The 17868-nt window shown below is 39.9% G+C and overlaps 1 protein-coding gene across 1 annotated transcript; it reads right to left on the reverse strand.

Annotated features, from left to right (window-relative positions):
* Window positions 1-1028: 1028 nt before the first annotated feature.
* On the reverse strand, window positions 1029-5295 carry mchr2b (melanin concentrating hormone receptor 2b). The gene is made up of 2 exons (XM_083891284.1): window positions 4782-5295; window positions 1029-2825 (listed from the first exon to the last, which is right to left on the reverse strand). The coding sequence occupies exons 1-2, from the start codon at window positions 5177-5179 to the stop codon at window positions 2186-2188; spliced, it is 1038 nt and encodes a 345-aa protein (XP_083747410.1). The 5' UTR covers window positions 5180-5295; the 3' UTR covers window positions 1029-2185.
* Window positions 5296-17868: the final 12573 nt, after the last annotated feature.

Here is a 17868-nt window from a genome sequence, read left to right on the forward strand (position 1 = left end):
GCAAATATGAATTGAAAATAAGTTCCTTCCACAAAGTGGAGCTAGCACCCCCGAGGCCCAGTTGTCTGCTTTGCATTGCTGGTGTTCCAGCCTTCATCCAAGTTCAACAATGCTTACAATCTTTGCATGTAACGCACAGAAGAACCAAATGCTGTATGACAGCGCGTTGCACATGTGCTTGAGAGTACGAGCATGTGATTTATGTACAGGACACACTGTATATCACGTTGAGCGCTCCAACGTCACTGCAAACATAAAGCCAGATAATGATCAGAAAACATAATACAAATATCTTTTTTCTTGTTTGTTGCCTGGAAAAACAAAAAAAGACACAATATCGTTACCCCGTGTCGTGATGTCGTTTTTGCACCGTCACTGTTTTTCTGCTCTGTGTCATCACTGCTCACTCTTGAAATCGTGAAAATAAATAGAAAAACAGCAGTCAAGAACTGAGGTAGACTGTACATTAAACAGGTCAACAGTAGAACCTCAGTATTCTGCAAATTAAGACGACTAAATGTATGTATTATTTGTTTTATAACCACTTTCACCAAGTAACAAACCTGTGGGTTTGTTATTGTCCACTCTTTTTTTGTTCATATCTTTGTTTAGTTGACCCCAGTGTGATGGTGGGGGTTTACTTAGAGAAATACACATAGATGGAAGCAAACGCTGAGGAATCTAACACTGTATTTATTATTTTGTAAAATATCCATGGAGTTTGTAATATATCCGCTGGGAACAACACTGCACTCCCACAGGCGAAATCCCGACAGCCTGAAAAACAAAGTTTGTCTTTGGTGAGCCATTGGGTCTAAAGCAGTCGCTGGTGTTTTATGCTGCATTTTCCAGCAATTAGACTAATGAAACGTGCCGTTCTGGTTGGTTTAACTGTTCATGGTGAGCAACTGCATTTACGGCACACATATTTCTGTGCTAACGTTTCAGCTGCATTATTAGGCAAAGGGAATGTGTCGCTTATTTGGTGAGATTTGTGAAATGCTCAACAGCGGCAACAGTCACAAAAGCTGTCTCTGTAGTGTCAACAACAACCAATGACAAAAGACATGTTCATGGTCTAATATTTGACCACCACAAAATCACTACAAGCATGTGGTTGTTTCATATGTTTTTCATCCATTTACTAATTTTATGGTTATTATTTATGGTTAACAACTAAATTATTAATCGTGTTTGGTTTAAGTAGAAAAAATTGTGTTTTGAGTGACCAGGCTAGAGTAGTTTGTTGGGTGATCTGGACCAAAAAAAAACCATAATAATCATCATCATCATCATTGACAATACTGACAAAGGCAGACTAAACATTTTAAATTAAACTGAATTATCATTGATATAGAGCTTATCAACATTTTCTAATAGCAATATATAAAAGGAGAAAGTACAAACACCTGCTAATGAGATTTTGAGCAATTTCAAATGACATAATGTATTATATTAATTGCTCGTGACGCACCAATTAGGTGTTACTGCAAAATTTATTAACCATAATAAATCCATTTGTTACACCTTATAAGCCCCTCAGAGGGTTCCTTATTAGAAAGTGGCACCAATAATTATTTATTTGCCACAGGTCACGAGTGTTCAGATTGAAGGCATCGCACTTTGTGGAGCGTTTGTAGAGTTTTCCATTTCAAAAATCTTACAGCGATGAAGCGAAACTGGATTTCATCACCAGCTGTCAGAGCTGGCTAATAATGTCCAAGGCCTCAGTGCGTGAATGTTTTGCTTATGACAGATGTCACAAGCTGCCCTTCAGTGATCTGACTGACCAGCACGACACTGGATGTAGCCGACGGTCGACAAAGGTTAATGAAAGCTCCAGTTCTCACAAAAGAGACGCACACGAGTCCAACTCCCGTGTGTGCATCTTGTAAAGTCAGCGCTGGAATTCCCCAGCTCAGAGACGGCCTCTTTACTTTTTTTCTTAGCATTTTGTCTTGAAAAACATTTTGATATAAACCGTATTTCTTTTCTTTCAGTGCTGTTTAATATTGCTGCTCATGCTTTGCAGCCGGTTTTTCTTGTATAGCATCCATTCTTCAATTATGAACCAGCTGGGCAATATTATTTCACGGGAAACACCAAGTGACTTGATTTTATGGACAGCAGCAAAACATCGATATCTTCTATCTACAAAGTGGCTCATCTTCCTCATCTTTCTCATTTACACGACAGTACAGCGGTAGTTGGGGTTACTGGTGATACTGGAACCATCTGTTTTGACCACTGTGATCTTGGACGAGTGCTGGGAGGAGTTCAGCGTGTTTCTGCGACAAAGGCGGTCGCGGTAGTTCTGGGCGAAGATGAGCAGCATGAGTGGGTTGATGCAGCTGTGAGAGTAGCTGAGGCAGATGCTGATGTGGTAGGCGTAGACGAAGGGGATGGTGGGCGTTCTGTTGCTCAGGTTGATGACTTGAATGACGTGGTAGGGCGACCAGCACACCAGGAACAACGCAATCACCATCAGGACCATCTTGGTGGCCCTTTTAGCCCAAACGGACTGCTTGCGTTTCACCCGGCGGATGGAGCTGAAAACATGGTAGAGGGTGAGGGAGTAGAAGGTGCTGATGATGATGAGTGGGATGATGTAGCCAAGGATGGACTGGTAGAACGTGTACCAGTACATGTCCTCAGGCCCGTCCAGGTCCATCATGCAGAACTCCATGTGCTGCCTGCTCTCAACCCTGGCGTACATCATGACGGGCACAGTGAGGAGGTAGCTGCCCAGCCACACCAGTGTGTTGATCATGATGGTCCAGTGGATGGTCCTCTTCTCTGAGGTGGGGTGGACAATAGCGATGTATCTGTGAGGAAGAAGCCAAATATTAACTGTCAAAAGATCATTTTTAATCCCCGACAAGGAACGACGAAAACAACGGCCGCGTGAAAGATACACAGTCACAATTTGTTATGCGCTCAGTGAAGCGATGAATGCGGTGATGAATTGGTGCAATTTGGACAAAGGTAAAATGAGCACAATTTGAGAAGCTGCTCAGTTTAAATGTCCATAATTGCTCCAAGGCTTTGGGACATTAGCAGGGAAATTATTCAACCAGTGTCACTTAGGTGGAGCAAATTACACATTTTCAGTTGCTGTCTACTCTCCTCTGAGGTTTGACATGAGAGTGAACAATTGGGACGGTGGCAATTTTCTACCGGACTTCCTGGTAATCTGCAATTATCTGAGGCTATGGTCATTTTGCCTTTGTGTTGCTGCTGTTCTGAGATGATGTATAAATAAATATATAGTTTTATTTAGACCGTTGGATCAATACGTGTAAATCCATACGAGGCTTCAGAACCTCCTGATGTGTTTCACCCTCAGATCAGTCAAGCTGAATACTGATGTGGTCAAAAAAACTCACATCAACAGCTCACTGTCAGAAGAACTCGAGTGAGCCCTAACCTCCTGAAAGTGCTCAGCATTTCTAAATGTGTCTACATCCACAGAGGATATTTTCTATCAACCATGCAAACAGAAGACCAGCTCTTAGATTCCAGCTAAAATATGAGTTTATTTTTGACATTCTCTGCACTGAAGGCATGATTAAAGGTTTGCTGTGAACACTTTGCCTCCTGACAGCCAATGAAAACCCTAAACACGTGCCTAACATGTAAAGTTGTGATTTTGGATACAGGATCTAAATTCTATCGATAAAACTGTAATGAAAAAAAAAACTACACGCATAAAAAATAAAGTATCAACATTTGGACCTTTGGTAATGTTTAAACTTTTTCACTGCGCCTCTGTGCCACTAAATGCGGACAAACAACAACTAATGTGATTTTGATTTTGTAGGTCATCGGGCTGTGATTAAAGCAGCTGGCAGGATATTGAGAGCGTGAAAGCAGAAACAGTTTTGAATTTTTAACCAATAACGGTCAAGTGTTCACATTCAACTTGTTTTTGGTTGTTTTTAGTATTCGTTTTCAGCAGCAGGAGTAAACCCCACTATAAGAGCCTTGACGTTGATGAAGCGGTCTTATGCCCGACTATGTGTTGCCGCTGCTTCTGCTAAACTTGGAAAGAAACCCCTTGTTCTTGTAGCTTCTGCTGCCAAAGTGTGACATAAGCTCATTTTGAACTGTGGAAAAAACTGTGTCGACGCTATTCTACCAAGCGCCCTCCTCTTCTTCACCTCTCTCCAGCAGCTCTTAGTGTCTCATCTGTCTTGCCGTGCTCATCATCTCCTCCTGCTCTCCTGACCTGGTCATGAAAAAGGATTCAATCATCAGCACATGCCCAGCACAATGTCACCGAGTTGGCCTTGGATGATTTACATGCTGCAGCTATTGTCATGTGTAAAATGTGAGCCTTGGAAGTGGCCAGCTTCCATGAATGTTGACTTCTGAATATCCCTTCCTTCAGTCACAGCTGAGGAGCACATGTGAGTCCTGTTTGATCCTGACTCATCCTCACATACTCATGCGCCTCTGCTTTTGCTGCCTTCTTATTTTCTTCATTCATTTGTTTGGGGCAGTAAGAATGAAAGAAAAACTTTTAATTTCTGTGAGTTTGTGTTGTTGGCTCAGTGAAAAACACATGTGACACAGATCATTTATGGTAGGAACATAATGTCTACATGGATGAATACATCACACTATGGACTGTGATGTATTATTATTATTATTATTGTTATTAATTGTTGCTTTTGATTATTATGATTAATAGTGCTTTTAATAATTATCTTCCACATTTGTATTATTTTTCATCACTTTTTTAAGAATAATCAAACTTATCTGGACAGGCGAACACTTACCGATCAATGCACAACACAGTGACAATTCCCACGGTGGTGAACTGGTTGCCAACGTCCACCACCACCACTGCTTTGCACATAAAATTTCCGAACACCCACTGTGTGTCTCTGACCAGCTGGTGGATGTTGAAAGGCATCACGAGCAAGAAGAGCATGTCCGCTATGGCCAAGTTCAGCACGTAGATGTCGGACACCATCTTCTTCTTGCACGCGGCCACCGCGTAGATGACCAGCCCGTTGGCTATAACTCCAACTGAGCACAGGATGCCGTAGATGGAGGGGAATATGTGCATGAACGTGGTGATGTCGATGTGGCTGAACGGTTGGCGCGTTGCGTTCCGACATGACGGGTCTGTCAGGTTGTCTGTTTGGTTGCAAAATATGCCCGTGTCATTCATCTTTCAGGTCCTCTTTAACAGTCGCTGCGGGGCGGTTGAATTGAGTGCGCGCTCTCCTGGCGGCGCCTGCGTCTCCAAACTTTGGCAACAACTTTACGCACTCTCCAAGAGCGCGTATGCTTTCCTCCCTTGACCTAGCACCAGTGCGGTTTTCCCACCTTTTTTATAAATGCAACGTTTAAAAAAGAATGAGAACAAAAACTATTTCGGAGACTGGGATAAAATCTGATCATATAAGCAAAGAGAGTCTCCAGATCCAAACCATAGCAGAGTATGAACCGTGCGCTTTTGCTGTGCGCTTTACAGAGCGGTGTGCGCCTCAGTGGACTGTAGTTCCCTCCCTTCAAAGATCATTTGTTGTGTCATAATAGAAGAAGAGCTGCCCCCCCTCCTCACCCCCCCACCACCACCACCACCCCCAGGGTGTGCTGAGAAAAAAAAAGAAAAAAGAGCCATGATGTGAGCTTGTGTTCTTTGGCTGTGAATTCACACAGCACGGTTGTCTCTTGGATCAGTAAACCTGATTTACTGTATATTTTTGTGGTTAAATGTGAATGTATCATGATAAATGTGAACATGACATAAGCGGCCATGTTTAATTAAATAATAACATGTACACAGTGACTAACTATAAACTTAATTAGTAAACTAAATTACCTCTTTATGTAAACTTTAAAGGCTTCAAAGGTGAAATCTCAAGGAGCAGTTAGGGTTACTGAAGAAAAGGGTTCTGGGTCATTTGTATTTAAGTTGCTCCTAATGCCCTGTTTTTTGTTTGTTTTTTAAAATCCCGTTTGTTTTCGCCATATCGCGATAGTTTAATCTCCAAGAATTTGGGCTGATGTATCCATCACCAGCATTTATTTTTCTTAAAGGTGAATACCCTCAAGGCTGCTGCTGTGTGAACTTCTGACCATGGTGTGATTTTCTGCATAGTTGTATTTCTGATATCAAGAAGAGCTGCTGTAAAGGACAGGAGCTGGGTTTGAAGTAGCTGAGCAGAGACAGCTGTGCCACTGACCACAGGTCACAGAGAATATTGAGGCATACCTCATGCTGACCTCAGGACTTGTTTCTTCATTCCCTGTGATGCCTCTTTTTTTTTTTTTTTTCGCTTCAATGCTGTTCAAAATAATGTAATTCTTTTCACACCAGCTTTCATATTCTATGCACTTTGTGTCTTTTCCCGTCTGGTGCAGACAGAAGAACCTGCACAGTTAACCGGCTTCATCTCAGCTCTGTCGAGAGAGAGAGTGTGTGAATACCATTTGTGCTCTTCATTTGTAGTTTATCGTCTTAGTTTGGTCGTCCTGTGGATATAAATGCCTCGTTCTTACAAAACATTGCAATTGGTGTCTATGAAGATTGCACAGACAATCAAATACTGGGCACATGCAGGTTCTCTGGGCCTCATCTGTGCTTCATCTCACTTCAATGACAAAACAATCAAACAAAATACAACAAGGAGACAATATGACAATATATATGCAAGAAAAGATGCAAAAGATGCCCAAAAATTACACCAGATAGTTTCCCCCCACTTTCTACGAGTTAATTTAAGTTAAGGATAACATTTGACATTTTTGCTTACCAAATACTCAACTATGACAAAGTAAACACAAAATGTTCACAAACTGTGTACAAATTAAAAAAAAGAAAAGTATTCAGACTTAGGCAGCAGTTGCAATTGCACTTGTTCTTGTGTAAGGCTCCACATGCTGCACATTTATGGTTAGTGTGTCTTTATACTGCCCCCAATTCATTCAGTTTGTAAAAAAAAAAGTTGCCTCCAATCAAGTTAAAAAAACATTTCAAGGGCAAAAGAAAAAGATCCTTTGTAAATGTGTACTTTCAATCCCATTGCTTATATAGTTCTGGCTGGAGATTAACCATGTGAATAATCAAACATTTATTTAATTTATTTAGAAATCGTGGCCTGCACCTTCTGAAGTGATTAATATGAGGATGGCCTTTCCTTGTCTGGTACCAGAGGCTGATTGTCACACAATCTATGGGAAAAGAACAGAAGAAAAAAAACCTCTTTACCCATGGCAAATCAATGTTTCATGCCGTATATGTATTTCTTGTTACATGGTATCGTCAGCAGTGAATGTCAGTGACATTTAGCACAAACACTCATGTTCCCACAGGATCAATTGTAACAGCTGTTGTGACCTTCAAAGTCGTCATAACCTACTTAGTTTATGATCATATAGCGCACTTAAAAAACTTCCCCATCATTGTCAGCTGAACTAGTGCTAATGTGCTCATATTAGAACACACTGAACTAAAACATGCATGTAACTTATTTCTAAAAGCAAATTCAAACACAACATTGCGTAGAATAATGGTCTCGTTATTACTGCGATTTATTTTGTCTTGGGAACAAATGATTTCAGATGATGCCATCGCAAAAATAAACTTTTTTTTAAAGAATGACCTAAAAAGGAAGAATCTTTTCCAGAGTTGCCCCCTGAGATTCGACACTTTGGAAGTTGGACCCACTGTGGTATTTTCATCTGGGAAGAGTTAACGCTTATTTTCCAGTTAAGGCTGGAAAGCAACGGTGATGGAATAATGATCCACGAGTACAGTTGTACCATGGCGGGACTCAAAGGGTTGCTGCAGTCGTGGAATGTTACATTTGAAAGACAACAGGACCTTTTTTGTAGTTAAGTTACAGTCAAACCTTTCATCTTCTGCAAATGAGAGATAAACGGAGTGGGAATGTTGAAGTCACGTTTAAACACTTTTGGATTTCTGAGACATTTCAAGCAAACAGAAGATTTCTTTCTAACAGCATGTAACAGCTTGTCTGAAGGGTTCCTTCTGAGAAATGCAGTACTCTCAGTCTGTCCATGCTTGATATGATTACACGATTGTTAGTGGGCACTTGCATGCAACTTTATATGAGGATGCTAGTTATGAATGCTGTTAATGCTCTGCAATTTGTAAGTTCAACTGACAGTATAGTGTTAAGAGCCACAGCTTTTTTTTTTTTAAATGTGGGGAGTTGTGCTTGTGGTTGCCACATATCTGACCAGTGTTTCTCTGCTTTCTCTGTCTACTCAACACTCTTGGATTTACAAATCTGACTCTTTTTTTTTTTTTAAGTTTAAGTTATGTTTTAATCCTGAGAAAATACAGACAAAATGGTCCAGTCAAGACGCAGGACCACACACTTTGTGTTTAATCAAACCATAGATTCCCTATGAGGCGCCGATTGTAAAGTTGCGCATGCTAAAATAAACAGCAACTTTTAACATTTAGCAAAAAAAAACATGAATAAAAAACATGTGAATTTTTTTAATGTTGGTTTTGAGCAAATTTACAGCAATATTTGTGAATTTTGTGATATTTACTTCTTCTGAAAATATAATTTCAATGTTTAATCTGAATAAAAAAATCTAAATCTAAATGTTAAAGGTGCATTATGTAATAAATCTAAAGCAACTGGCCATAAAATCCTCCTAATATGTCACAGAGACTCAGGAATAATGTTCATATAACAAACTGAACTCACCAACAACAACAGTACAGCCAAAATATTTGCATTAAAAAAATATTTTGCAGACTGCAAATCATGTTTATGTTTTGAAATCATGTTTTTGGCATGTGGCGCAACCTACCGCCGTCTACCAATCATTGCAGTCAGTAGAGTCTCAGCTGCCGAGCAACCACGGGTTGCCAATTACGTCAGAAAACGAAACCTAAAAGACCTTGGTATTTTGAATTTGAATGTAGTAACTGTTTTTGACCACATTCTTACACATGGCACCTTTAAATATAAATGTTAAATATAAATATAAAATATAAATGCTAAATCTAAATCTAAATGTTAAATCTAAATGTTTCGTTTGAAACTAAATGTTTAGCTAATAGGCAAATTCACGAGGAGGTCAGGCTGTGTTTATACAATCAAATAACAAATTTAAACCACCCTAGAGGGGGAAATAAACTTGAACACACTATCGTGATAATAACTACCTAAACTATGTAAACGTGTGTTTTTCAAACAGTCAGGTCAAAACTAACATAATAAAAAATTCACATGTTTTTTATACATGTTTTTTTGCTAAATGTGGCAAAAAGGTGCTGTTTATTTTAGCATGCAAAACTTTACAATCGGCGCCTCATAATTCCCGGGATTTGGGATCGCATGAAATCACGTCTGTTAATCCCTCATACAGGATAATTTGATAATCTGTTCAAATTAGCCTAAAATCATAAATCAACAAAGATTGAAATTGAAATCTCGCCAATTATCCTCTAGTGTGGCACAGGAAAAAGTGTCGGTATGCTCACACCTCCCATCTGCTCCATGGACACTAATGGAGGCTCTGGCTTGTTCTGGATAGTTCCTGAGAATGAATGTGTACGTCTATTAAAAAGAAGAACAAACTCTAACCTAAAGCAGGTTTTTCTATCCGTTAAGGAATAAATCACAGCTAATGGAAGTGTATAGACAGTTGTGGGCAGTTCAAGTCCAAAACATCTTAATGAAGACAATTTAAAGCTACGTTTACCGTATAACTTTATTTTGTTGATGTCCTTCTGTTTGGTCTGCTTGGACAGAGGTGTTGTAACAATGCTGCATCCTTCATCTGAAAACGGGCTCTTGCAAGCAATACTATCAGACCTGACTGAGGAAGCTTGTATGTATACAGAGGCAGAGCATGAGCGTGCAGCTGGTTCTTTTTCAGCAGTAGAATTCACTCCTGGAATTTTTTTGTGGATACGTCTTTGAATTTTCAGCCACAAACTAACTTCTTACCGGCTCGCTTTACTAGTGCTAAGTTGCTGATGCCTCCATCTGACCTGACGTAAAAGGAATTACTTCCTGTGTGCAGCCCCCAATGTCACTGGGCAACATGAGATGTTAATGCTGCTATACTGAGAAATACAGAGAGGGTTGTGCCAAGCTGATAGGGTTATTCAACCCTTTTGAGAAAGGTATGATTTTATAATAATGTATATTATTATATTCATCCACTAAGATTGTAATCCTTATTTTAAAACTTATTTTAAAAGTCCTGGTATACTTAATTGTAACAGTCCCACAATATGTTAGTGCCCATTATGTGATTATGTGCACAACACACTGGCCTCAGGCGGCTCATAAAAGCTGGAACACATCAGGATATGGTGGCATCAGAGGAGTAAAAACAGTCGAGAAGAACAGGCATGGCAGGTCGTAAACAGAAACGCCTTAAAATCAGTATATGGAAGAGAAATATTTGCTTTATTCTTTTATTTACAAGCTTAGGCTCAAAGACTGAATTGATTTCTATGCAAAGGATGCATGTAAAAAAAATGAGCTGGAAATGCATTTTCAGCAAAATGATGTTGACGGTCATATCGAACAATAACAGCTTGTTCACTGAAACAGTCAGGATAATGCATGTGTTCACCATGTGACAAACAGCATTATTCTGATGTGCTTCCTTGAAAGTTTAATTTATCTCTTCATTGTGTAACTCCTCTGTGGGGAGGGCGTGGCTGGCAGTCAGCTGCATGAGGGAGTGGAGGTGTGATGGTGGCTCATGAAAGCAGAGTCTCAGGTGAGTTAACTGGCACAGCTGAGGCTGCTTTATAATCATGCTTTTCCCTTTATATGCTCGACCTGAGGTAGATTGAGCTGGGCAGCGCAGGAGACGAGGGTCACACGGGCCAGAGAAGAACTGGGCTCTTTATGTTCGTATCATTATTGTGTGTGCAGTCATTGATTTAAGTTCATTTCAAGTTGTGAACAAGTCAGCTGTGGCTACACTAGGTGTGACTACAACTCATGGTGGTAGTGAGATCCACCACTCATTTCACAAGGATTTGTCTTTTTTGTCTTGTTTTTTTGATGTTGTTTTTTTCAAAATTGGTAGAACTATTGCAGTGCCTGTAGGAAGTATGTATTCCTATAGTGGGAGCTTTTTTCAGTTATGATAATGCATGATAAGGAACGTAAAGGCTAACATAATACAAACACTGTGCAACCTCATTGCCACAACAGCTAGCTACACTAATGCTAATCGAAAATGAAAAAATTTGCGTTGTGCCTAATGACGTAGCACAGTGTTTGTATTGTGTTAGCCCTACACTAATGCTAACCGTAGCCTCGCTAGCTTAGTTTTGGAAACAGGTTCGCCAAGTTAGCTGCAAAATAGTAGCATGCTAATGCTAAATAAATATGTGCTCGCGTATTGGTGAATGAACACTGACTTCATCGTTTCAGTATAACACCATGTTCTGAACTGTGTGAAAATGTCTCACCCACCGTGAGCACAGCCTCTTCACTCCCACCTCCCCGCTTCAGACGGTGCAGCTACTGCTGATGAGCCACTGTCTGCCTGGTGTAGCGTGATAAATCAGAAAAAGTGAAGCGAAATATCAATAAATCCGCACAAATTAAAATTACTACAAAAAATGTGAAAGTCAAGGATGCACACCATCGGGCCATGCTCAACGCATATCCAAAGTGTGAGGGCGAACGGTCAGCGAGATATGCCGAGATAGATAGATATTCACTGTATTATACATTTTATACTTGTCTGTTTTTGTCAAAAGCTGCTGGACAATGTGAATTTCTCCCATGGGAGATCAATAAAGTATCTATCTATCCAGCCATCCGACCCTGTAAATATTCAATTTGTAATCCTGAAAGTCGTACATTTTGTGACAAAAAACTTAATCTGTGAAAATTGATATGGGTGTAATTTTCCTCTCAAATGTTGATTAATTGCATGCGCAGCCAAAAGGTAAAATTTACCACAATGAACGCAAATTAGCCCACTGTTGACAGATAATGCAAAACAAATGTATTTTGACCACCAACAAATAGCATTACAAATTACTCTTTTTTTTTTACTTACTCTTCATTTTCCCAAATACATAATTTTTGTATGATTATTGATTTAATATATTGAAAGAAAATGACACCACTAGCTACAGTAGATATAGAATAGAATAGATCTTTATTATGAGTGTTGCAAGAACATGAAACACAGTTTACAGGGTACCTAATAAAGTGGCAGAAGTGGCACCTGGGGTAGTTTTCTGCTGCTGCAGTCCGTCTTCAAGGTTTGTGTTTTGTGTGTTGTAACAAGTCATTGTTAGAACAATCATTAGAGTTACTGTTGAGTGTATTCAAAGTAGTCTCCTCTGACCTTGGCCATCAACAAGGCATTTTCCCCCAGATAATTATTATTTTTTTGTTTACCATACCATTTATTCTTTAAAAACTCATATGGTGCCAACACCCACGTCACATACTTTTGTATCCATTCCGATGATCGATTTGCACTCAGGCAGGTCCTCTTAACCACATGTATGTGAATAGCTGATTAGATATTTGCATTAACAAGCAGTAGAACAGGCACATCTGATAAAGCTGCTGGTGAATGTACAGCCAGTTGTCTTACCATATAAAGACTGGAAAGAGAAGGAAGCAGCTGACCTCGGTCACATTTTGTAGTTTTACAACAGTGTTATGAACAAGACTATTTCTTGGGGCCACAATCTAATTTCCCTCTGAAAGTCCAAAGAAGCTGCTCAGTAGGTGATACACAGTGTACGTTATTTACTACAGGTCAAAAAAAGCTTTGCGTATTTGTGAGTGATGTTATTTTGGTGACTGAACAGACTCTTCTTTAGTCTTTATGCAATTTGTCCCATCAGTCTTGATGAGGACTCATTAAAGTGAGGAGCGTAATTACCTGTCACGCTGAGTTATTTGATGAGAGCATTAAGGAGTGTGCACAGATTTCTAGGAGGATGATCGTTCCTCCTTTTGTGAGAGAATTAAGTTGTTGTTGCTCACCTCAGGTACAGGGAGAGGGAAATGGTAGCTTAGAGCTTCTTCGTGTTCTATGTGTGCACTGGTGGTATCTGCAGGAGACAGCGTTTAGTTAAAAGTGTTTTTGTGTTTAAGGGGATGCTCACTCCCTGTATCCATGCACGGGTATCACAGGTGCATGGCAACACAGCTGTTGTGTGTTTTCATTCCTGTGTCATTTTAAGTGTGATGAACAGAAATTGTGCGGCATATATGAATATTTTTTCTCTCAATTTTTCTTCTAGAATCACATTCATTGTGCTCTGTTTCACTGCCAAATTTTATATTTTTTAAATGTGTTTTTGTTCATGTGGTGCTGTATTAGCCTGTTGTGTAAGCTCTTGATGCCAATGTGTACTTGGCTGTTTAATTCATCAACACTACCGATGTGTGTATATAGCACCCAGCGCTATATATACAAAGTATATACAGTATGGCAGAAGACAGACCCAAGCAATGGTCTTGTGCCATTTTTGCTGCCGTGGGATTGGCTGATTATATATGCACATAAAGCATCATGGTAGATGTGCAAGACGGCTAATAAATAAAGAACTGGGGAACCGAATGGGAACCATGACGAGCTGCCACAACCAAATACGTACACTGAGAAAGATGGGTCCTCAAGAGTCAGCTGAATGCTCGGAACAAGATCCAAAGGAAGAAATAGACATCTGACATCAAGACAAGACAGCTCTTCACCATGCACAGAGGGTTTCACCTTTAAGTCCAGCACTCTGGGGATGGATGGAGGCAGAGGACTAGTGCAGCATCAAAGACAATATCTAAGATTAAACAACTAACAACCAGGAATATATCGGGATGATGGCCTCCAGTGATGACCTGCTAAGTGAATGCTTCTGGCAGCCGAAACCCAGGAGGAGCTGGTGGGGCAAACATGGAAGGACAAGGCCCTAGATGTTCCGCTGACAAATTTAAAGGGGACATATTATGCAAAATCAACTTTTCAATCATTTTAATACTTATAATTGGGACTCTGGAGGCCCTATGAGTAGGCAAGTGTAAAAAAATACGATACACTCATGTTTTTGTGGTCCACCTCAGTCCAGGAGTACAAGGAGTACAGGAGATAAAACACGTGATGTTGACTTCCGCACTAATTGTGACTTCACAATGAGACATTTGTTGACAATTGTTGTCTTGGGGAGCTCAGCTTTGTCCCTAAAAAACACGAGAGTGCAGGCGAGGGCAACAGTATTGGGAAGAGCGGAACTCTTGGCTGCACAGTGCAGCACAGAGTTCTTCACAAACTTCCAACCTCAGTGGATACATGTTATATATGACGGCAATGTGCTGGCCAGAGTTGGCAAAAAAAACTGCTGTTAGCTGCCGGAGCCTCAGTTTCCAGTGTCTCAGTTGCATTAACAGAGACATGCACTCAAAACCGAGCGTTCTGAACAGGGCTTTTTTGGCAGGGTGATTGAACTTATATGGTGCTTTATCCTATTGTGACCGAATCATGTCACAGACATGTTCATTAGGACACCAGGGAACTAGGTTAACTTGGAGAAATATGGTATAATATGTCTACTTTAAGAAGTGGCTTATATGAGGGGGGACATACCAATGTCTATTCATGGCCTCACTGGAGCAGGTCTTATGTACCTGATCAGTAGAGGCTGGGGGCTATCACACCAGACATGACCCTAGGTGTAAGCTGTATAAAGAGGCCCCTGAGACAGTGACAGGGAAGGTGTACATGCATGGAACACCACAACCAAGTGGCTGGAATAATTTACAGAAACATCTGTGGCAAGTATGGACCGGAGGTCCCAGGGTCAAGATGAAAGATGCCTTCTAAGGTGGTTGAGAACAACAGAGCGAATAAATAAATAACTTGAATCAACAACCCACAGAACAGGGCAGTGGTGAGAGATGTTGCAATTCCAATTGAAGAAAGCCCCCCGTGGTAATCAGAGCACTGGGGCTTGTAACCACCAAATTGGGAGAGTGGCTCCAAAAGATTCCAGGAACAACTTCTAAGGTCTCTGTCCACAAAAGCACACAGTCCTTGGAACAATTAAGATACAAAGCAGAACCCCAGGAGTCTGGTAGAGGACCCGTATACTGTGTCATTTCCACACGTATTTAAATAGTTTTATGTACCCGTATGTGCAATATCAGCCTGGTTTCCCACAGATGTCAGACCACACATGTTATAATTTAAGATGCCCATATACTGCAGACATTTGTGGGTCACAGTTACACAGACATAAACGTGTTTATGTCATGTTAAACCGAGACAGTAAAAGCAACTGTTATTGTCACAGCCAACCACATATCCAGAGGGGAAAAAAAAGAAGTGACACAACGAAAATGAAACAGTAGCCTCCCCTGTCTGGTTCACAGTTGATAGTGGGCTGTCACATGGCCCCAGTGTCATGGGTTTTTGTCAAGATAAGATAAACATCTCAAAAATGCTCTGGGCCTTTGTTAATGCTAATTGCATGCTCTGGCCGGTGTTTAGTTTACATTTAGCATGAAGGAAAGGACATACATATATAAAAAACAGTTGTCAGAGGGTAAAGACATGTGATGAACACGATGGGAATGTTTAAGATGAGCTGGGCTGGCCTCGCTGTCATAATACATTCATAAAGCGTTTTTTATCTTTTTGAGAGATTCACGTTGGTGTGCCACCTTATTTACATATCTCCCCTGGCTATAAATGTTAGCGTATGAATCGGTATTCCTTTTTTTTATCTTATTCATTTGTAAATATGTAGAAAAGTCTATAGGTCTTCACACACACGCACAGAGAAAACATGTTTGGTATGAGCAATGTAGCACCACCAGCTTGTTTTGTTTCTCTCAGAGTAAATCTGATGAAATATTCATGAAACGTTCACACATGAAAAGAAAAAGAAACGCATGCATACAAATAAAAACGCAGCCCTGCAACGATTGGAAACCATTTGTCTCGAACACCATCGTTGCTTTGATTTCGCTTTTTCTTTCTTTGAAGTTGTTGAAATGAACAATTTAGTCTGGCTGAATGGTTTATCAGATTATGACTCACTCCCAGTTGGGCTGTTCTGTCAATTTCGGGCAATTGGCCAACATGTTAAAAAACATCTTCATGTTAAAAGAAATTCTTCTTCAAGCAGATTTCTAGAGATATCCAATCCTCTCCAAAATAAAGTAAAGTTATTTGGGTTGTTGGATTCAATAGCACAAGTAACCTTTAACGTGAAGTTCTCTCTCCAGTGACTCTGCCCATCGTATTTGTCCTGACTTGCATGCCTTGTTGTGTTCTCCACTGGCTGCTGGATGACACAGCTCTTGTGGAAAAACCTTTAGACAATCATATGATCTCCGGCTGCAGCTCCTCAGGGGATCAAGCAAGACGAATCCACACAATGTGTGAACCCATTACTTTACCAAGTATCCACACACACACACTACACTGCGAGAAGGTCACTTATATCTCCATTTACTCATTTTCTGAGAATAAATGTCAATAAGGAACTTGATTATCTCCTACGAGCACTTCACAATGTGAGGATTCGCTGGCATGTAAGCGATAGGATTACAGTTTCTCTGATATGAACGGCCGCTTGTTTTAAAGCAAAAGTAATCTCCCTCATAATTAATAATTATACGTATATATCATTGTATCATGCAAGGATAGACAATCCGATCTATATATGATATAATTATATACATGATAATTGTATCATGCAAGGATAGACAATGAAGCAAAATGTTGCTGTAATGTCCAACAAATAATTCATTTCCTAGAAGCCTTGCCTCCACTCCGCAATTCTCTGGAAGTTTAAGGCTTGATTGACAGCACAAAGGAAATGTGCCGATCATTGCGTGACTAAAACTTTTTTGTTTGTCTTTAATCCAGTAACGATCTGCAGCTTTCTCCAGATTGTGTAAATTGCAGCTGGTGGAACATCCCAGAGTTCTGTTCCTGGTAAGAGGCAACAAAAAAAAAAAAAAGGTGAAGAGTGACAAGCACTTAGTTCCATTCCCCTGGAGTGATGAATGCAGCACGCACTTACATGCACCCAGAAAAACATGCACATGAATACATTTATTTTATGATCTTTCGCTTCACAGTGATTGAGTTGCATTATATAAGAAGAATGATATACATCTAAACAAGCAGGTCTGAGAACAAAGTCCTTGCAGTATAAAACTTTCCCAGACTGACCTTATTTTGACTCTTACCAACGACATTTTCAATGATTAATATTTGTATTTTTTTAAGAAAAATAGTAGAAAAAAAAAAATTCTCCAGTCTCATATGGACATTTCTGTGCCAGCCTTATGAAGAACACACAGGAAATGATGTCAAGAGACAAGGTCTAAAAACTGTTTTTAAATTTTCCATCTTACTAAACATTAAACGATAAGGTTTTCCATTATTGTTGTTGTATTTACGTCGTGTTGCCTAAATGACAAAGGTGATATTGTTCATCTTTAGTGTTGCTAAAGACATCGATGCAGCATGTTGCTCATCCATCCTCTGCCTGGTGTCACTATACATTCAACATAAGGAAAAACACACACAGAAAGGCAGGTAGTGATTTTTTATTGATCTGTCACTTGTTTCATTATCCAGCTTGAAAGCTTTCCACTTCTGCTTCAATAAGAGTGATTCTTTTCTGTGCCAGAATATAACTAAGAACTCAAACACGGAGGATTCTTCAAATGGAATGGAAAGTCTGAATTTATATCAATATTCATATTCATATGTAAATGTGCAAAAGCAGGAGGGCAGATCACCCTTTAGAAATATATACAGTATATATGTACAGTCTGAATTCAGAGAGAGTCAGTACCTGTTATTCCGACAAAATCTGGGCTTTAAAATACACGTAAACATTTGTTCGTC

Source organism: Microchirus variegatus (assembly GCF_963457635.1).
Source record: "Microchirus variegatus genome assembly, chromosome: 6".
NCBI classification, from domain to species: domain Eukaryota; kingdom Metazoa; phylum Chordata; class Actinopteri; order Pleuronectiformes; family Soleidae; genus Microchirus; species Microchirus variegatus.

What these genes read in the sequence shown, in the direction of transcription:
- mchr2b (XM_083891284.1), bottom strand. Translation starts at nt 5,179, where the DNA reads ATGAATGACACGGGCATATTTTGCAACCAAACAGACAACCTGACAGAC. An exon ending in ACTGTGTTGTGCATTGATCG is followed by an intron (nt 2,826 to 4,781) that starts GTAAGTGTTCGC and finishes TCTTCCTCACAG; the next exon opens with ATACATCGCTATTGTCCACC.